This window comes from Drosophila elegans, unplaced genomic scaffold, assembly GCF_018152505.1.
Source record: "Drosophila elegans isolate 14027-0461.03 unplaced genomic scaffold, ASM1815250v1 contig_536, whole genome shotgun sequence".
Lineage (NCBI taxonomy): Eukaryota > Metazoa > Arthropoda > Insecta > Diptera > Drosophilidae > Drosophila > Drosophila elegans.
The window spans coordinates 323,976-346,893 of record NW_024545919.1 but is presented as its reverse complement, the minus strand read 5'-3'; the positions used below and the strand labels follow the sequence as shown (position 1 = coordinate 346,893).

The following is a 22,918-nucleotide window of genomic DNA, read 5'->3' as shown; positions in this document are numbered from 1 at the left end:
GCTTTATACTCGTGTATTCCAAAGCACTTACTTGATAAGGCCTGCTTTCCCCAGCCGGTAGTGATGCACTGCTCGGTCGCCTTTGGGTCTTCGTCGCTGATGCAAATGGGTTGGATGTGGGTAGCGAACTCCAAGCGCCTCTCAAGCCGAATTATGGCTAAGTCGTGGGCATTAGTCGAGGAATCGAATGCGGGATGGACGTCGATGGACTTGGCGCCAGTCAGCTGGAAAGGCAAGGGCTCGTTTGTGCTGCCCAGTTCCCACTCGCCTGCTTTAATGCGTATGTCGCTCACAGGAAGACTAAGGGAGTTTCAGTTATTTTGCCTTGAGAAGGAGCCAAGATTAAGTGTCGACTTACCCGTTTACGCATTTGGCGGAGGTTAGCACGAACTCGTCTCCAATAATGGCCCCGCCGCATAAAAGCGTCTTGCTCGATTCGCGCAGGATCATAGCCTGCCAGGGGATCTCGGCAAAGTTGGCGTCCAGATCTTTGATTCCTGTGGGCTTCGTTCTGAAATAAGGGAACTGTTTGGTAGTTGTATGCGTAGGGATAAAATACGCCTATTTACCGTTTGTTCCTTGTTGCGCAAACTCCGGCCAAGTTGACCGGCCAGGGGTCCACGTAGTTTGGGTCACGGCAGCACTTGCCGGGAGTGCCATTTTCCGCCTGCAGGCAGTCGGTGAGGGGCACTCGAAATGCCGCCTCCAAGGGGCTCAGCTCAACGGGGGTATCGGTAAGCACTCCGATGGCGTTACAGAAGCTCTCGGAGGAACACACGAGAGCTGAGGCGCACTTAGCGAAGTGTTTTGGCGTACTCGCTGACTGGACCATGGGAAAAATTTGGGGCGACAACTGGTCCTCCCCGCGGTAGATCGGCTTCTCGTTCGAGGATTGCGGCACGCGGTCAGGTTCGAAGCGTGGAATCTCGTTGGCTGACACAGGCGGGAGGTACTCGTTGCCGGGTCGGCGCGTCGGCTGGGGACGTGGCTTGGATTGGGTCGATTTGGTCGGCGAGCTGCGGGGCAACTGGGTGGCTGTTGCAGGCGGCTGGTAAACCGGACGTCTGGTCGTCGGGACCGGCTCATAGCTGGGACGTCGAGTGGTTGGGGGCGGTAGATACTCGTTAGTGGGTCGGGGAGCTAACACCACCGTCGTGGGCTGCGGGTTGTACGCTGGCTGGGTAGTGCGTATGGCCGGTACTGTAGGGTTCGTTGGCAGCACAAAGGTCTTGTCCGGCAGATTGAAGATATACCCGTCTTCGGTTAGCGTAGTCGAGGGCATGCGGCAGCAGACATCGGGCGAAGAGCAACGATTGGACTGTACAGAATAGCGAGTAAGGGTTATTGAAATATCTCATCTATTTTTTATGGGTGTCAACCCAACACAATATAACGGCAACCGACTGCATTCAAAAAATTATTTTTCTAAAAAATAGAACAATTTTCTTTTTTCTACATGTAAACAAAGTTTATAATATATGCAAAATAATTTATAAGTTTTAGACATTTTTTCTAAAAACATAATTTTTAGAAAATATTTTCTAAGATATAGGAATTTTTATATTTATGTCTCAAATGTACGGTACTTTTTTCCAAGCTGCCGCTCTCCGATTCTTTAGAATTTACAGGTCAAATTTTCTAGCTTTCAGAAAAAAAATATACTAGCCTTTCTTAAAATTAAGAAAAAAACACCCTTAAGCTTAGATACATATTTTCATATATAGAAATTTAATTTTCCAAAGAATAGAAAACTTTCCTAAAATGTTAAATCTAGGTGGTAAATGCCTCGGAACATCAAACAATGCGTAGCTTTTATGGTCCCGGGTTCAAATCCCCGACTGGCTAATTCAATCTTTTTTTTTGATTATGTTTTTGTTTTCTTCTTGATAACGTTATGTTTTTATTGTAATTTGTAACTAAGCTGACTATAAAAGAATAGTTAACAAAAGCAATTCTATTGACTTCTTGTCACTTTGAATTCGTATACGGGTTTAATGCATAGTCGAATGTGATGCCAGTGTGGCGCAACCTACTAATGCGTCTAATAAGTCCCCGGTTCGAACCCCGCTTGAGTCCTCTACGTAAAAGTTTTTTGTTTGTTTCCTTTCATAACAATATAGTTTACCGTATTACATTTTCTTTCATTCTCGTTACAGAAACATTTAAGATGGTGGTCGGGGCGACACATATACTATACTTCCGATAACAGATATAAAAATAGGTTCCATCACTCCTCACTAAGCTCAAGGGCTTAAGAAATTTTCAAGGAATTCAATTTTTCAAAAATACAGAAATTTGTTTAAGAATTTCTGTAATATAGGAAAATCACCCTTAAATCCAAACCAAAGGCGATTTTTTATGTTTAAGAAAACAAATTCTATGAGTGTGCAATTATGTGCCTGGCCAGATGCGCAGCCATGTGCTGCATGGGACGGGGCCACTCGACTGGCAATGCGCTATGTGGTCATTAACACGCCTAATGCTGGCTGTCAATGAATTTTCCGCTTGGGGTTAATGGTAACTGAGAAATTTAGCAGTTTCATGGTGCAATACAACACTTCGTGGGCGGACTTTGTGAACTCACATGTAGGTACAGACTCATACACAAGGCTAGACTTAGAAACAATTGCAGATGTGGCTGTAAATGGTTTGTCAAGTTCTTCGACCAAGTCTATTGTTCATTGAAAGTGTCTGCAATGGACGGGTGTAAGCAATAGCAGCGTCCGTGCTGCCCGCACGATAAGTGCACAAGTTTAGACAACTTTACAATAGCTTTAAAACTGAGAGACCAGTTTTCGTAGAAACGGACGGACAGACGGACGGGAAAACGGACATGGCTAGATCGACTCTCCAGTGATGCTGATCAAAATCATACATATATATACTTTATAGGGTCGGAAATGTCTCCTTCACTGCGTTGCAAACTTCTGACTGAAAGTATAATACCCTCTGCAAGGGTATAAAAACTATTAAATACAAAATTTAAACTTCGCCATTTTTTACTTATTTACATTTCCTTTGGATAAAAATTTAGGATTAGGTTTTTAATTTGATTCAAGTCGGAAAACTATATCATTCAGCTACCATCGAATAATTGGGTTAAAAATACCCAAAATGAACAAATCTCTACTGACCTAGGGTCTCAGCCTACTATTTGCTCATTTGGTATTTCAACATTCAATAAGAGCTACGCTTAATGGAAAAATAATGTGCTCATTTGTTTAAAATTAATCAAAACAAATCCGTGGGCAGAAGTTACTAATACCATGTCTTTTTATCTCCGAATATGAGTCGACATGGTAAATCAATATAATATAAATAATTAAATAAAACAAAAGCGCTTCCGTTTTACAAGTCGTAGTCTCAGCTTGGCCTTACTTTAGGTCATTAAAGCTTGTCCTTCTGATCGAGCAGCGACAGCCCCATTTAATTTTTAACATTATCATTAGGCACAACTGGCGACTCTCTGCGCAATTTTCATGAATTAAGCGTAATCCAAATTTAATTTTAATGTAGACATCAATCGCGGAGGAGCTCAAGCCAGAGCACGCATTTAGTTTTATGTAATACACGCTATTATTTAACTTGGCCCCATGAGAAAGCAGGACAGAAAACGGCACATAAGTTTGATCAATGACAACAAGCGTCTCTGAACCGGCAAAATCCATGTACACCATCAATCCTCGCCTCTCAGCTCCGATTACCTGGGACTGCTGGCCATTGCATAGCTTATGATCAATCATCTTTAGCCAAGATAACAACTTCCATAAAAAAACCTTAAGCTTCTTGGTGTACCAGCGACAGCTAAAATATGTAATCACCACCAGCAAGCGAGCGGGGAGAATTCAAAATGCTTTTAATAAATGTTGTTGTTGACCATACAAGACAAGTTGTCCATTTTTGTTGTTGTTAATGTCCCATAGAGTGTCTGGCGCAATTTGTTAATAATGTTGAGCTTACTATAAGCATATATAATTAAATTTTGTATATTTTGGGAAATTACCAAGTTTAGTGGAAAAAACTGAAAAAGCAGAAGCGAAAATTTTGGTGATAGGCCATAGCATCCACTTAGGTATCATGTAAGGTTCGTATAAAAAGAGCACGGACTTAAATAAATTGTTGTTTTACCGTCGTCATATCCCTACCGTTTATAGATAAAACGAAGCTTTCTTACAAATAGTAGTAAGGCTAAGTAAGGCTCTAGTAATGTTTACGCAGCGCAAGATTATTTCAAAACTTTGCCACGCCCAATCTTATGCTCATAATTTACATAATTGTTCTGAGATATGGCAGACACCTAATTAATTTTTCGGGTCTACAACCCAAAAAAAAACCCAAAAATCAAACCATTTCTTTAATTAATTTCTTGGCAATTATGTTATATTCTGACACGACATTATATTATTTGTTGTTATCGCAACTAAGCGGAATATAGAATATATTTGCCAAAACTAACGGGTTATCTTAAGTCAGAAGTTTCAAGGTAACTTTTTATCTGTCTGTAGTTAAATTTTGCTGTCTCTATCACCAAGAAATTTGACTATCGTTGAACACTAATTATTTTAAGGTGCCGTACAGTTTTGATACGTACCTAAAATCCATGGGCACGGGCTGTTTGGGTCGCTTTTATAGCTTAGGAAAAGGTCAAGCCGTGACGAGCAGCGGCGAAATTTACGACACTATTGCTTCACTGCAAACATTAAACTATTTTTATGACTACACTAATGCGCCACTAGCACAGCACTAAATACTCCATTGCTTCTCTTCTTCTTTTTCTTCACAAAAGTTATATGTCTATTAAGTGGGCAGATTCTGATTTGGCCGTTTTATAAGTGGTTTTCTTAAGTCCGAGCCAAGTTGAACCGAGAAAAATATTCTAAAAAACAGAGTTGGCCGTGAAGTGCAAGTGCAAGCAGGTCGTCAGCCAGTTGTGACACAAGTTCGGCGCTTAAGTCTTTTGTTTATGGTACATAAGATGAAGTTTATGCATAGGCCTTAGATGAAGAGGACTGGGTGTAAAACCTATTTTTTATGAGCGAACTAGATGCCAAATAACTCAACGAATATGGACGTAGCCTAACACAAAAACCAATTAATTATAAGTGAAGTTAGTTGTCAAAGTGTCATTGTAAACAGCACAACACGCATTTATGTTAATTATAACAAAGTCGGACAAAGTCGACATGTAACGATCGCTGTCGGCAGTCGAAGCTATTAAAATCATAACAATAATGATGATCATAAAATACGCATTAAACCAAAGGAAGCTAAAAATCCACTACAAAGCGTGTCTGCACAGTTGGCCACGAGCGAAAAAATGTTAAGCGCTGTCAACGACTTTCAGTCAGCGAGACTAAGCTTGCTCAGACCCAGACCCCGAGCTCGACCTAGACCTTGAGTTCAGAGCTTGAGTTTAACCATCTGCTGCATGCAAAAGGCGCTCGATCTACTCTGTTTTCTCCGTATGCTTTGTTGGCATACGTGTTTTACGGCATTGCCCTGTTACAGCTTTGTCAAAACATCACGAAGTCAAAAGCGATGAATCCGCTAAAGAAATGTGACTATTTCTTGGATTTGTACAACAAATTAAAAATCTAAAAATAACTTTAATAAGATGGAGTAAATATAATTGAAGACATTTTCACAACAAATTTTGAACTTTTTCTTTTTATATCTAAAAAGATATTATGCTTTTTTATATTTTTCTTCACAGCTAAAAACGAAATATTTTTTTAATTTAAGAAATCCGTAATGTCCTTCAAAATTACAAACAAAAAATACAACAGACAAGATAGAACGCTATAGTCGAGTTCCCCGACTATTAGGTAACCTATACTCAGCTAACAAATTTCAAATTAAATATTTTTCCACAAAACAATCGGTGTCTAGGTGGCGCCATCTGTAGCCAACAATAAAAGCTAAGAGCGTGCAGCATCCTCACCCCCCGATGTCGTTCTCCATTTTTCTCTCTCTCTCATCTGCAGCCATATGTAAAAATGCCAGGTATAAAAATTGTCATTGCAGTAACAAAATTTGACCAAAATTCTAGCACAATACTTAGTAAAAAAAAAAGAAAGTAAGCATAGTATGTACCCTTATAGCAAAAACAAATTATTTTTTAAAACTTTTTAATTTCGATATATATGTGTATATGTTTAAAAACATAGAAGCTATGATGATTTTTAGCTAAATTAATCGATCGATACTATGGTAGCTATATTATATCGTTTTCCGATTTGAATAAAATTAAAAGCGTGATTCTGTATTATTCAACCTTTACTATATCCAAAAACAAGAAAGGAAGCAAACTTTCGCAAGCCGAAGTTTATCTACCCTTGCAGCTATTGCAAAAATTAAATATTCTTGACAACATTCAATTTACAATTTACTCGCGTATAAGCTCAAAAACATTGAAGCTTTGATGATTTGCAGCATAATTATTCGATAGTTCCTATGGCAGCTTTATGAAATCATTTTCCGATTTTAATAAAATTAAAAACGTAATACTGAACTTTCAATTTATTAATAAGTCAAAATAATTTTTTTAAAAAAATTACAAAATATTTTTATTGTTTCCATGGGAACTATATGATATAGTCGTCCGATTTCGATGAAATTTAAACCATAATTCTGAAATACGTCGAAGAACTAAAAAAAAAAATTTAAAAACAGCAAATATATAATTTTTTTCCGACTGTTTCTATGGGAGCTACATGCTATTGTCGTTCGTTCCGACTTATATACTACCTGCAATAGAAAGGCAACTTTTGGGCAAGTTTCACGCAGATAGCTTTAAAACTGAGGGACTAGACAGACGGACGGGCATGGCGAGATCGACTCGCGATACTGATATATATACTTTATAGGGTCGGACATGTCGTTGCAAACTTCTGACTGAAATTATAATACCTTCTGTAGGGGTATAACAATACAATAAAAGTGATAAGTTAAATAAAACAAAAATATAACTTTTCTGAAAGTTTCTTGCAAATAACTTTAAAACTAAAAGACAGACGGACGAAATTAGAAGGGTGTAATTATTGAAATTCAGTTGATTTTGAACTTTGTCCGTCACAATGGCTGTTTTTTGCGACCCCTTACATGTACACATTTAATTGTAGTTCAAACGTTTAGCGTTGGTTATCTTAATTATAACAACATTTACAAACAATCAACCTCTACGTGAACCTCACAGAAGTCTGTAGGCCCAATCCAAATGATCATTTTAAAATTTTCGTGCTAGTTTTACAAGTTATGTTTAAAAATATTCTCATTATATATTCTTTTAAGTTTTATCGTTTCAAAAAAAGTTAATTCTCAGTCATCGGTGCTCCAAACAAAATCCGGGTTGCAAAAGGAGAATAAAGTATCATTAATTGATATGAAGAGTACTTGTGTCCAATGGAGAAGAAACATTTCTCCCAGTCTCATGCCAGATTGATTTTTCATACTTGGTTCGCCCTCTGTTTATTATGCCGTACTCACTCCCAAGATCTAGCGACCTTGCCGGCATTCATTGCATTTTTCACTGCGAAACTACACAAGTCATTTACCCTCTTATCTTCTCTTGCCTCACTATAGTCATATTATTGATAATATAGCTGTTGCTTTGGCTGTCGCTTTCGTACTCTGCAGTGCCTTGTGGCACGCCACGCAATTGACGTCAATAACTGCATTACTTAACGAGCAGTGCCATTATGGTGTGGTGGTTGCTGACATCGGGGAAGTCATACACCGAAATGAGGGGCCACGAGGAATGTTTTGATGGTCGTAGGTCCTCGACTCTTATTAACGCCTTGAGAAGTTAAAGTCTACGTGTGTGTGCGTTCAGTTTATCTCGACATAAATACTAAATACTAAAGTTGATCTTAAAAAATGGTTAGAACTGGTAGCAAGCAGTACCAAACAAGCCAACCTGGCATTTCAGAAAATGGCTGCAATGATTTCTCTGAAGTTGACCTGCAGCTGTTGCGTTGCAGCATAATTCACTTTCTGCGCTCATTTTTTCAGGCATTGCATGCAGCACCGTACGCAACCCGGTTTTCCGGCCATTGCATGTAGGCAAATTATGCAATTGCGCTGGACTGGTGAAAATCTGAGATCTCTCTTAGCCTGCCCGTCTTTCCGAGTCTTGGCTTGTACGCGGTGCTGATGCTATGCTGATGAACCGATCTACACACTGCCTACATATGCATACATATAAACCATTGTGTATATACCCTGAATGTATGTTTCGTCTGGTAGGCCGTAATTTAACACTTTTTTGACTCGGCTGTGTGTGTAAGGTACTACTTGAGGTTCAACTGCATTCCAGTTTGATTGCTGCCTGGTGGCGTCAAGTTCGTTACCGCTGTCACAGGGTTTAAAATTAAATCTACGCCTTGTGGCAATGTCAATGCTAGGGCTACCAACAAATAAAATTTAACAAGAAAATAAGCCAACTTCGGGAAGCGAAAGTTGATATACCTCAATCCAAATATGTCTCAAAACAATGAAATTATGCCTATATTCTGATATCTATTGAATACAAGGCCGTTTTTATAGCAGCTACGAGAAATAGTCGTCCAAATTTTGTTAACTTGAGCCGGTTTAATTTTTTTAATAGCATAATTATTATATCTCTGAGTATATACGTATATTATATAAAACAAGAAAGGAAGCAAACTTCGGCAAGCCGAGTTTATATACCCTTGCAGCTATTTCAAAAACTAAATACTCTTTAAAACGTTTAAATTATGATTTACTTGCGTGTATGTTTAAACACATTAAAGCTATGATGATTTGCAGCTTAATTATTCGATAGTTCCTATGGCTGCTATACGATTTTTCCTATGGGAGCTATATGCTATAGTCGTCCGATTTTGATGAAATTCAAACCGTAATTCTGAAATATTTAACCATTACTATATCTCCAAGAACTAACAAAAAAATTAAAAAAAACAAAGTTATAATTTTTTTTTGTTTATTTTTTCGATTGTTCCTATGGGAGCTATATTATATTGTCGTCCGATTTTGATGAAATTCAAACCGTAATTCTGAAATATTTAACCATTACTATATCTCCAAGAACTAACAAAAAAATTAAAAAAAAACAAAGTTATAATTTTTTTTTATTTATTTTTCCGATTGTTCCTATGGGAGCTATATGCTATAGTTGTCCGATCCGGCTCGTTCCGACTTATATACTACCTGCAATAGAAGACAACTTTTGGGAAAGTTTCATGTAGATAGCTTTAAAACTGAGAGACTAGTTTGCGTAGAAACGGACGGACAGGCGGACACACGGACGGACAGACGGACATGGCTAGATCGACTCTACTAGTGATGCCGATCAAGAATATATATACTTTATAGGGTCGAAAACGTCTCCTTCACCTCGTTGCAAACTTCTGACTGAAATTTTAATACTCTCTGCAAGGGTATAAAAAGCAAGATTTGTCGATTTTCCAACAAAAATTCGATTTAGTGAGATTAAATTATTAATTGCTGCTCAAGAATAAATTTACTTTTTATTGTCGGAATTATAGTATAGAAGTATTGTCCTCTGCAAAGGTATTAAAAAGTACCAAATCAACGACCAAGTCAAACAAATCTAGCTACCGTCCAGCGAAACCTTTACCATTTGTCGTTTTCGGATTCAGAAATTCCCAAGTGAAAAATCAGAGCAGACATTAAAACTAATTGTGTGCTAATAAGCTGTCGTTGTTTCGGTTGCTGTGTTGATTTTTTCTTGGTCTCCTCGTGTGCCGGGCTTGAGAAATGTGCTGCGATTGTTGCAGTCGGGTCTGATTCCGGTAGAGTCAGTTGCATCTGCTGGGGTCGCTTTATGTGGGTTGTTTATCTGTCACTGTTAAAACATTAATGTAGCTAAGCTACTTTAGCAATAGAATCTACACAAGCCGATTGAATGGGAAAACCCTTTATACTATTGATGCCAATGACTTGCTCAACTATTTTGTGGCAACCGATTTTTAGAAGTCACAAGAAGGCACTTACCCCTTGTTTTTTTACGTAGTTGATAGCACTTATTTCACCATTACGACAGTTTTCCGGGGCCACACAGTCCGAATCGCGAGGACAAGATTCAAACGGCACAGGAGTGGTTGTGGTTGTGAGCGACACCTGGTAGGTGCAGCAGACGTCGGTATCCGGGTCGCAGTTCTGAGAATGTAAAGAAATGTTAACAAGAATGAAAGAAATTTCGGCAATTCACAGTTTATTCACCCTTGCTGCCATTGCAAAAATTTATTATTCTTTATAACATCTAAATATTGAACTTATATGTGTATATGTTTAAAAATATTGAAGCTGTGATGATTTTTAGCTCAACTTTGTGATCGATCCCATGACACCAATCGTTATCCGATTTGAGAAATGTTAAAAACTTAATTCTAAGTTAATAAACCATTACTATACCCAAAAGAATAAAAAACAAGACAGGAAAAAAACTGCGGCAAGCCGAAGTTTATATACCCTTGTAGCTATTGCAAAAATTAAATATTCATTAAACAGCTTAGTTATTCGATAGTTCTTATGGCAACCATATGAAACCGTTTTCCGATTTCAATAAAAAATAAAAGCGTAATTCTAAACTGTCAAATTATTAATAAATCAAAAAGAATTAAAAAAAAAAAAAAGAAAGAAAGGAAGCAAACTTCGACAAGCCGAAGTTTATATACCCCTGCAGCTATTTCAAAAACTTAATACTCTTTAAAACGTTTAAATTATGATTTACTTGCGTATATGTTTAAATTATTATTATTATTTATTATTTTTATGATTATTCCTATGGGAGCTATATGCTATAGTCGTACGATTTTGATGAAATTTAAAACGTAATTCTGAAATATTTAACCATTACTATATCTCCAAGAACTAAAATAAAAATAAAAAAACAACAAAGTTATATTTTTTTTTTGTTTATTTTTTCGATTGATCATGGGAGCTATATTATATAGTCGTCCGATTTTGATGAAATTTAAATCGTAATTCTGAAGTATTTAACCATTACGATATATCGAAGAAATAAAAAAAAATGAAAAACAGCAAAGTTATAATTTTGTTTTATTTATTTTTCCGATTGTTCCTATGGGAGCTATATGCTATAGTCGTCCGATCCGGCTCGTTACGACTTATATACTACCTGCAATAGAAGACAACTTTTGGGAAAGTTTCATGCAGATAGCTTTAAAACTGAGAGACTAGTTTGCGTAGAAACGGACGGACAGACGGACAGACTGACAGACGGACAGACGGACGGACGGACAGACATGGCTAGATCGACTCTGATAGTGATGCTGATCAAGAATATATATACTTTATAGGGTCGGAAATGTCTCCTTCACTGCGTTGCAAACTTCTGACTGAAATTATATTACCCTCTGCAAGGGTATAAAAATTATAACTTTGCTGTTTTTTAATTTTTTTTTAGTTCTTCGGCATATTGTAATGGTTAAATATTTCAGAACTACGGCTTAAATTTAATCAAAATCGGACGACTATAGCATATAGCTCCCATAGGAACAATCGGAAAAAAATTAAAAAAATTATAACTTTGCTGTTTTTTAATTTTTTTTTAGTTCTTCGACATATAGTTATGATTAAATATTTCACAATTACGGTTTAAGTTTCATCAAAATCGGACGACTATAACATAAAGCTGCCATAGGAACAATAAAATTTTTTTTAAAAAATTTTACAACATTTAACTTTATTATTTTGTAATATTTTTTAGAAACTCTTTTTGATTATTTAATTATTTGACAGTTCAGAATTACGCTTTTAATTTTATTAAAATCGGAAAACGATATCATAAAGCTGCCTAAGGAACTCAAATAATTGAGCTGCAAATCATCATAGTTTCAATGCATACACGCAAGTAAATCATAATATTACTGTTTTCAAGAATATTTAATTTTTGAAATAGCTGCAAGGGTATATGAACTTCGGCTTGCCGAATTTTTCTTCCTTTCTTGTTATTTATTATTTTCAATTTTGAAATGTATAATAACATTTATTAAAAATTAAGCCAAACCATTTTTACTGCTATTTCTATACAGCTAGTTCTGTACAAAAAAAAAACGAAACAGTATAAAATTTATACTAAACCTCTGGGAGAAAAAGTATAATTGTAATACAAAATAGTATGAAAGTTATAATACGTATTTTTATACCGTTGCATAGGGTATTATAATTTCAGTCAGAAGTTTGCAACGCAGTGAAGGAGACATCTCCGACCCTATAAAGTATATATATTCTTGATCAGCATCACTAGGAGAGTCGATCTAGCCATGTCCGTCTGTCCGTCCGTCTGTCCGTCCGTTTCTACGCAAACTAGTCTCTCAGTTTTAAAGCTATCTGCATAAAACTTTCCCAAAAGTTTTCTTTCTATTGCAGGTAGGATATAAGTCGGAACGAGCCGGATCGGACTACTATAGCATACAGCTACCATAGGAACAATCGGAAAAGTAAATTTTAAAATAATTATAACTTTGGTGTTTTTTAATTTTTTTGTTAGTTCTTCGACATATCTTAATGGTTAAATATTTCAGAATTACGGTTTAAATTTCATCAAAATCGGACGACTATAGCATATAGCTCCCATAGGAATAATCATAAAAATAAATTTAAAAAAATTATAACTTTGGTGTTTTTTAATTGTTTTTTTAGTTCTTCGATATATAGTAATGGTTAAATATTTCAGAATTACGGTTTGAATTTCATCAAAATCGGACGACTATAGCATATAGCTCCCATAGGAACAATCGTATAGCTGCCATAGGAACTATCGAATAATTAAGCTGCAAATCATTATAGCTTCAATGTTTTTAAACATACACGCAAGTAAATCATAATTTAAACGTTTTAAAGAGTATTTAGTTTTTGAAATAGCTGCAAGGGTATATGAACTTCGGCTTGCCGAAGTTTGCTTGCTTTCTTGTTATATGTAAGCTTTATAACATTTACACGGTATGTATTTTATACTTAAGAGTATGAAAACGAAACTAGGAGTGTCGGTATAATGATAATGATAAACCTGTGAGTATAAAATTGATTACCTCGAAAGTTTTATTTATATACTTTCGAACTTATTAAATTAATTCTCATCTTATTGAGAAATTTTTGATACACAATAGTTTAAAATTCGTGTAACAATAGTTTAGTTTGGGTGTACCATTGCAGAGGGCATTATAATTTTAGTCAGATGTTTGCAACAGTGAAGAAGACATTTGCGACCCTATAAAGTATATATATTCCTTATCAAGATGACTAGGATTTTGATCAAATTAAAATCGTAGTTCTAAAATAATAAACCATTACTATATATCTAAAAACTAACAAAAGACCAGTAAAGTTATATTTTCATTTTTTTTTCTCAATTGTTCCTATGGGAGCTATATGATATAGTCGTCCGATCCGGCTCGTTCCTGCTTATATATTTCCTGCAATACGAAGACAATTTTTTGAAAAGTTTCATACAGATAGCTTTAAACCGAGAGACTATTTTGAATAGAAACGGTCAGTCGGACAGACGGACAAGGCTAGATCGACTTTCGTAGTGATGCTGGTCAAGAATATATATACTTTATGGGGTAAGAAATGTCTCCTTCAATGCGCTGGTAACTTCTGAGTGAAATTACAAGGGTATACAAAATAAGTAGTTCTGTAACTTAAGCCCTAGAAAACATCATTGCATAACCTGTGCATCAGTTGACATTAGGGGGCTTTTGACATAAACCAAGCCGAATCCAGCAGCCTTAAAGTTGCATCGCCTACCCAATGATTGAGATTGCAGTTATCTTGGCCAAAAGGTCAGCAAAGTCAGTTAGCCACTTGTATAAATGATGTGCTAAAAGGTGGCCAGCCAGAAGCTAGTGGCAGTGGCCAGCAACAAGATGCTTGAAGCTGTTGCATTTGCATTGAACTTTGCCGCTGTCATCTTGGTGGACCTTCGCCAATATTGCTAAATTTTTTGTCTTTTGGCCAGCTGGCATTAAGCAACTGAACAATTGCAAATTAATAACTTTGTCAGTCTGTGCCAGAGTTCAAATGCCGTAACAGTGGCTAGAGACGGAATCGCGTTGACGAGTTTGCAGCTGAAGAACGAAGAGTTCGCCAACGGGTACTGCTGCTAGAGAAGCTACGTCATGCTTTGAAAGAATAGTTCAGATAACCAGTTCAGACCGTAGAGTTCACAAAACGGGCACTCCATATATCAATCAGACTGTGAATATTACAAATTAAACTGTCTAAGTCCTCTTATTTATGTCTCTTATGTCTCCTCAAGCAAGAAAACCTAAAATCTGAAACCCATTTAATTTTTTTTTAAATGGTTCTTAAGCTTGACCTTGACTAATGAAGATCTTTGGCCTTAGCAAGAGCTAAGCATGCTTAATGAGTATTAAACAGCACGGAAACATTTACGAAGCAATACATTCGGGTTTGGATCAGTGAAGACAAGCTACAGCGGTTTTGGAAAGTACTCAATTCTGGTTTATGTATCTCTAAAATGGATGCTTTATGAAGCAGTTTTGATGAAGCCCATGCGTAAAATTTTATTTGCAGAGCCTTTTAAGTTGCCGTGAATTAATCTGCTTATGGCGCATGTGTTTTAATCTTAATCGTTAAGCCAGCTCAACATTTTTGTTTCCACGGTCCCGGAACTGCTAGGATTATTGTATTATTGTTAAACTACAGAAACAACATCAATTTGTTTACATTTTGTAATTTGTTATGAGTTGTGCAGTGGCAGCGTTTCTTTCAATCTCATAGCTAATTTTTCCCATAATTAATTATATAATTTGGTTTTATTGTTTTAGCACCATATTCTCACAGCCGGAAGATTTCGACAGATTTCCCGCTCGTGAAAGCCTATACCAATTCCCAAGCTCTATTATTTCGATTTTTAAAGATTTTTTTCTTTATCGCCGATTACTATCTTCTGACCACGTAGTCCTATGATTGGAGTCATTCTTTCATTTCTTCTACCATTGCTTCCAACCAATGTTTTTTTTTTGTGTATTTAAGTCAGTGCAAATTGCTCGCTTAGCTCAAAGGTAGAGACTTGAAAAATTTTTATTTTACGTTGATATCGTCTGTTGAGGGCCGCCTGACATTCGCTCCAAAGTGGCAGCGAATTATAATCGAACTGTTCTTCCCATTTTCTTTAAGTCGACCTTGCTCATTACCAGATGTATTAAAATAGCATTAGTAAAGCGTCTATCATCCCCAATAGACAGCAAGGAGGCATATAAGGCTGTGACCATGTCGATGAGGGTTCTCAAGACTTCAGCTACAGTCTGGCTGGTTTTTTGAAAATTAAAACAAGTTAGGAAGCAAACTTCGGCAAGCCGAAGTTCATATACCCTTGCAGTTATTGCTAGAATTAAATTTTTGAAAACATTAAAATTATGATTTACTTGCGTATGATGATTTGCAGCTATGATGATTCGCAGCTCAATTATTAGATAGTTATTTTACATATTTTTATTATTTCTTTGGGAGCTTTATGATATAGTCGTCCGATTTTAATGAAATTTAAACCGTAATTCTGAAATATTTAACCCTTACTATATGTCCAAGAACTAATAGAAAAATTTAAAAAAAAAAAAACAAAGTTATAATTTTGTTGTATATTTTTTCCGATTGTTCCTATGGTAGCTATATGATATAGCCGTCAGATTTTGATGAAATTTAAAACGTAATTCTGAAATATTTAACCATTACTATATGTCCAAGAACTAGTAGAAAAATAAAAAAACAGCAAAGTTATAATTTTTTTTGTGTTTTTTTTCCGATTATTCCTATGGGAGCTATATGCTATAGTCGTCCGATAGTGCTCGTTCCGAATTATATATAACACGCTATAGAAAGACAACTTTTGGGAAAGTTTCATGCAAATAGCTTTAAAACTGAGAGACTAGTTTGCGTAGAAACGGACGGACAGACGGACGGACAGACGGACGGACAGACGAACGGACAGACGGACGGACAGACGGACGGACAGACGGACGGACAGACGGACATGGCTAGATCGACTCGCCCAGTGATGCTGATCAAGAATATATATACTTTATAGGGTCGGAGATGTCTCCTTCACTGCGTTGCAAACTTCTGACTGAAATTATAATACCCTCTGCAAGGATATAAAAAAGTGTCGATATGTTGTCAAAAAAGAATTAAACTATCATTGTCGTACACCCGATTAAAAATTTAGCGTACTGACATTTACAATTCTGACATACATAAATATATTTCGAATTATAAGTGAATCCTGGATCACCATGAAAATGTATTACTTTTTTGTATTAAAACGAAACGCGAAACTTGGTTAACTCTAGTAGGAACGTCACAATGAACTTAAAACATTTATCGAAAATTGTGACGACGAAAGGGAGTAAATTCGATGGAGTTCAAATGATCACTATCTACCGATTTTTAAACGAATGCAAAATGTTGAAAGATGGGCCAAAACACAATTAACAAAACGCCACATATTAACTTTCGACTTTTAGCAAGTTGCAGCGGCGACAAAGAAATGGCTAGGGCATCAACAAAAGGAACGGAAGAAAAGGAAAAAAACAAATCTTGACGAGGTAAGAATATAGTGACAATCGTACCTTCCACTCAAACAATTTATGATATTAAATTTTGTGACGATTATTATTTATTTTACTAAAAAAATTATCATTGTTTTGATTTAATTAATTTCGTGAACGGCACGCTGCTTTGGATTTGTTAAGTAACAAGGCTGATTTTATTGTGCAGCTTTTTCGGCTTTGCTTGTAGGCGTTATTTTGGGCGTGCCCTGTTTTAAAATAAATAAGCGCAGCGTAAGAATTACTAGAATCTGAATTTCAAACCCCAAATCCGAAGGACAGTCGGGCAGACATGAAGATTGGCTATTGATCCTGATCAAGAATATATATACTTATAGGGTCGGAAACTCTTGATTTCATAACTTTTGATTGGTAAAAGCTTTCATTAAACAAACAAATTGAATATATTAAAGAAAAAATGTGTTATTAAAAATAAAAACAATTTATTTTTATTTTATTGTTTTTATGTTCTTATTAACTAATTTATTAATAATTGAGTCTTGATTTTTTATAATCCTCATAAACAAAAAACTACCAGTACAAAGTTTTATGCTTTGCAATTTGTATACCCTTGCGGAGGGTATAATATTTTCAGTCAAAAGTTTGCAATGCATTGAATTATTACTATTAAACCAAGAAATATTATTTCTATTTTGAGAAATAATATTTCCTAAAACAAGAAATATAAGAAAAATTATTTTGAGACCAGTCATTCTGCGCTATAGTGTGACGCTGTAACAATAGGCTATGCTCGCACTCAAAGAATAAACGATAAACGCAAAGACTGTTTCGTCAACTCTGACGAGTCATGTTAATAAAAATTAAATTACATATATGACATATATTTTCAGAAATGGCTTAGAATCTGATACTATCTATTGAGAAATAATTTTATTTTTCTAAAAAATATAAAAATGACGAGGAAGGAAGCTAACTTCGGCCGAAGTTGTAATATCCTTGTAGACTTTGCCGAAATTGCTAAAACTGCAAAAGTAGCGAGAAGAATCACAAATGTTTAATAATTATTTTTATGGGAGCTATAAGATGTAGACGTCCGATCGGCAAGCGCTTTTACTCTGATTAAGGTATACGTAAATAAATAAGACTTGGAAAAAATAAGACTTGGAAAAATTTAATCATATAGCCTGCGCGAAATATGCTGAAAACATCAAATTTGGACCGATTTCACCCTATTATTCCTATGGGAGCTATGGATATAGACGTCTGATCGGTACGCCCTTTTACCCTGATCAGATATGCATAAAAAAATAAGATTTGGGAAGATTCACGTCAATAGCTTATATACTGCGCGAAATATCCCGAAAGTATAAAATTTTAAGCGATTTCACCAAGTTGCATTTTTGGGAGCTATAGGATATTGACGTCTGCATAAAAATACAATTTGGAAAAATGCATATCATACTCCGCGAAATATCCTGAAACACATCGAATTTTAACCGATTTCACCCTATTGTTCCTATTGGAGCTATATGATGTAGACGGTATGCATAAAAAATACGACTTTTAAAGCTGCATGTCAATAGCTTTTACACTGCGCGAAATATCTTCAATTCTTGCACGTTATATCCAATTGTTCCTATTTGAGCCATAGGATATAGACGTCCGATCGGCAAGCGCTTTCACCCTGATCAAGGTATTGGAAAAATTGATGTCAATGGCATATACACTGCGCGAAAAACTTGATGAATGACGTTACTGAGGTGAATGCCATTTGAGCGTTCGGCAAAGTCGTCCGACAGACAGTTAACTTCGTCTTTTACCGTTGTTTTTCTTTCGCGTTGCGTTTGTAAGTCAAAGGCGGGTTTTCCATTTTAGAAGGATATGGCTCTACAGAACTCAAAGGCAAATTCGCCTTTAAAAACTTAATAATTGTTGATGCTGTTGTCGTCAGAAAAAAAAGTCTTTTTCCTACTTTCTTTAAAGCTTACATTCAGAAAATATCTCAATTTTCAATTACAATTTTTCTGTAATCAAGAAATGCTTGTTATTGATTCAAAGGCTATCCAAATCAAAAGCGATATTTTAAAATTTCGGAATAATCGCGGTGAACGATTTTTCGACCAAAATCATAATGGGCGATGATTCTCATTTCCACATCAATGGGAACAGGAGCAATCAAACAAGCACCATGAGCCATTACACTAATTTTATGGGCTTTGTCTGTTATGTCTTTGTTGCACAGGGGGCATTTCGAAGGGAGGTTTTTATTCCTGTAGCGTAAGTTGGTCAAGTTGGTTTGAGTTATTATATTAATTTGCTGGAATATAAACACATAATGATTTTTATACCCTTGCAGAGGGTATTATAATTTCAGTCAGAAGATTGCAACGCAGTGAAGGAGACATCTCCGACCCTATAAAGTATATATATTCTTGATCAGCATCACTAGTAGAGTCGATCTAGCCATGTCCGTCTGTCCGTCCGTCTGTCCGTCCGTTTATATGCAAACTAGTCTCTCAGTTTTAAAGCTATCTGCATGAAACTCTCCCAAAAGTTGTCTTTCTATTGCAGGTAGTATATAAGTCGGAACGAGCCAGATCGGACGACTATAGCATATAGCTCCCATAGGAACAATTGGAAAAATAAATGAAAAAAAATTATAACTTTGTTGTTTTTTAATTTTTTGTTTAGTTCTTCGACGTTAAGTAATGGTTAAATATTTCCGATTTACGGTTTAAATTTCATCAAAATCGGACGACTATAGCATATAGCTCCCATAGGAACAATCGGAAAAATAAATGAAAAAAAATTATAACTTTGCTGTTTTTCAATTTTTTGTTTAGTTCTTCGGCATTTAGTAATGGTAAAATATATCCGATTTACGGTTTAAATTTCATTAAAATCGGACGACTATAGCATATAGCTCCCATAGGAACAATCGGAAAAATAAATGAAAAAAAATTATAACTTTTCTGTTTTTTAATTTTTTGTTCAGTTCTTCGACATATAGCAATGATTAAATATTTCAGAATTATGGTTAAAATTTTATAAAAATCGGACGTCTAGCTCCCATATAAATTATAAAAATATATAAAATAACTATCTAATAATTGAGCTGCAAATCATCATAGCTGCAATGTTTTTCAGCATATACTCAAGTAAATCATAATTTAAATGTTTTCAAAAGTATTTAATTCATGCAATAGCTGCAAGGGTATATGAACTTCGGCTTGCCGAAGTTTGCTTTCTTTCTTGTTTTAATATTTTTTGATTTCGATTTTTGAGAAGTAGTTTGAGTTCGCGGCTTTTAAAGTATTTAACTGGATCTAAATAATTAGAGTTAACATGAAAGGGGAAATTCCCAGCTCAATTAAAACTTCTCTACGTAAGCAGTGGTGTACCGGTAGAGGACTTGCGGTGAAGCATACCCTGGTATGGATTATTTAATTTATATATAGGCGCGTAGATTCAACTAACAAATATGCAAATCATCTACGACTTTTAATTTTTATTGCGACTTTCATATATATATATATTTGTGTATATATATATGTATATCTATTTATATGCCCACGACCAATTAAACATGAACTTCGCTTTTTATTTCACTTTGTAGGATTACGAAATTCCCCAAAGCTATGGTCTGGCCAGCACATATGTGGTCTGGTATTTCGGACCCGGTAATGACAAACCGGAAAATAACGTTAACTGTGCCAAACAAATCAACTCAATCCAACCACATTTACAACAACGTCAGAAGCAAAAACAAGCGCTTGGCCATACAAAAAATGCAGATCAGGCAAGCTAATCGAGCAACAACAACGACCGTAATGTTTTGCGCTTTGTTGCTGCAGACGAGCTTTTAATTTTTGATTTAGGTCTTCATCTGGCTTGAACGGATCTGAGCGGATGGATCGGATTGGGGGACAGCGGTCGCTTGTGAAACGTTTATATTGTTTTCTGTCCCGGGAAAACCTTAAATCAATATCCCGTTATGCAATAGACGACTGAATAAATGGACGCCTGAGAGTTTAATTGTAAATTTAGAGCTCTGTTAATAGTCAGGAACTTACTTGTATCCTAGGCAACTTTTGAGAGAAGATTCCGTCCAGGCACTGACTCTGACGTACGCACTGCTGGCCGGCGGCGCACTTTAGGTTCTCCTTGGGCGGCAGATAGGTGGGTCCTTGAAATGGCGACGCTTGCCTACTGATGATTGCGTGGTTAAGAAAGACGTTCGACGAGGGGTTGACTGAATGGTGGGTCTCCGGGTGTTCCTTGATGCCATTTTGGTACTGGCCGTTAAGGAACATGTTTTCGTGGTAGTCGGCCAAAGCCAGCACTGCCAGAGTAATACATAAGGCAAGCTGATTCCAAAACTGAGCAATAGTCATAGCTATCCAACACTCTGGATCTAGGTCTGAAAAACTGGGGGAATCAGAAAACAGAAAACGAAATATAATTAAACAAATACGGATGTCTCGAAATTAATGACCGTATAAGATTCAAAGTCGGCGCTATATCGTCATCATCTAAATTCAAACACTGTTTCATGACATAAGATTACAAGGGGATCGTGCGAGTGCCATACAAGTCCATATGCTGAGATAGACTGTCACCTAGATATGTAAAGACGGCGAGACAGTCCGTTAGCTTCGAGGAGAAATTTTTAAGTCTTAGTCTCTGGTGCCGGTAGTTGCTTCTATGGCAACCCGTCTTGGCGTCCCACATTCTATATTTGAAAAAATTTGTTTTAAACAGCTGCATAACAATTTTTCATAGATGCTAGGAAAGTAACTGCCCTCCGGCGGTTGTCTAATTGAACAACTAATACGTTAGCCTATAACAGTACCAAACAGTATAAACGAAACTGGGAGCTCCAGCCCAGATCATTTCCGGATAGGCTCAATTCGCTTGGGAGACTATAACGCTAATTGAGTCACTGATTTTTGAACCGTAAATCAACAAAGAGCTAGATTTGCATTTCATTCTATCGACAAATCGATCATTGAGTCAAAATACGGGATGCGTTCGACATGACTCAACGCTAAAAATAGTCAAAAAGCCGCTCTAATCCTAAGCAAAAAACAAAAAAATTAGACGTCAAAATTTAAGTGTGTGTGTATAAACAAATCAAATTGCTGGTTTTTACCCAAGCAAAATTTGCATAAAATATTTTCGGACTATTCGGTTAATTTGAATGAGTATTCTTTTTTTTAATTTAGAAATTTCTTGGAATTCATACTTTCTATTTCGTGACCTTAGAATCATGACATTTGCTCGCGGTCATAACAAACATTTTATTGACATACTTTTCTCGGTGTACCCAAATAGCAATAGCAAAAAAAGATACTGCGGTAAGTCAAAACTCAAATGTTTTAATTCCATTAAGCTCTTCCACCTAACTGGCTTATTAATATATGTTAATTTGGTTTCGATGATGGTGATTTGGAAATTGTGGTTCTGGTGCCCCTCAGTTGCATGTTGGCTGCCGTTACCGCTGCATTTCCGTGGGCGCTTTTCACATAAATTAAAACTGCAAAGTTTTGGCTTGGCACATTTGGCAACAGTTCAACAAAACATAGTACCAAACAACAAACCGCAAAGTTCAGATCGCATCAGCAACAAATAAATTTCCACCATCTAAGCACAATGCACAGTGGCAACTAAAACCGAACACGAAATGGCTGTACAGACTAACGGACGGATGGACAGAGATAGGGACTCGTCAACCTCGGAGCAGCAACAACTGAAACCGAATCAATGGAACTATCCATCAATCAATCAACCGCAAATGAATTTAATTTCCAGCTGCAAAAGACTGCGGCTGCACATCTTTTAGCTTCCAGCCCACAGCCCAATTGGCCTGTACGTATTGAAGCATTTACGGTTGTATGTTGCCGTTGGCCTGTGAGCCTTAGACAAAAGGATGTATCCCAGATGTCCTTTAAATTTTCACTTGACCACCTGCTGGTTATACTGTTCTTATCCCTTTCCGGATATGGCCCACGAGTAACCAATTTCGCGGTGATCAATTTGTTTAAAGCGGCAGTTTCTTACACTAAAAATATGTCAAATTTTCTCGGGCTTGAACTCGAACGCGCGAATGAACAACTTGAATATGATTGTGAATATTTAGCCAAGATCGTTTGTTTTATATGTGCCCGGTAAAGTCAGCCGCAAAGCGTCGCAGTGGCTTCGCAGCCGACGTCTGCATCAGAAGCCTCAGCTTTAGCCACCGAAGATGCGAACAAGTGAATCACTGGATGCCGCAGCCGCAGCGCAGCCTGCGCTGGCAGATGAGTCAACGCCTGACGCGGCGCCGACGACGGCGTTAACGCTCGTGCTCTCCGCATGCT

At 36.6% G+C, this 22,918-nt stretch overlaps 1 protein-coding gene across 1 annotated transcript in view; it reads right to left on the bottom strand.

The window, feature by feature from the left end:
* LOC108140479 (inactive serine protease scarface) overlaps nt 1-22,715 on the bottom strand; it is a 29,762-nt gene extending 7,047 nt beyond the window's left edge. Inside the window, exons 1-6 of the mRNA XM_017263224.2 lie at nt 22,620-22,715; nt 20,633-20,987; nt 9,997-10,161; nt 570-1,318; nt 359-511; nt 32-300 (exon numbers count right to left, since the gene is read on the bottom strand). Coding sequence (XP_017118713.1) covers nt 32-300; nt 359-511; nt 570-1,318; nt 9,997-10,161; nt 20,633-20,953 — 1,657 coding nt within the window. The 5' untranslated portion in view covers nt 20,954-20,987; nt 22,620-22,715. The remainder of the gene's footprint in view (nt 1-31; nt 301-358; nt 512-569; nt 1,319-9,996; nt 10,162-20,632; nt 20,988-22,619) is intronic.
* Between the last annotated feature and the right edge of the window lie 203 nt (nt 22,716-22,918).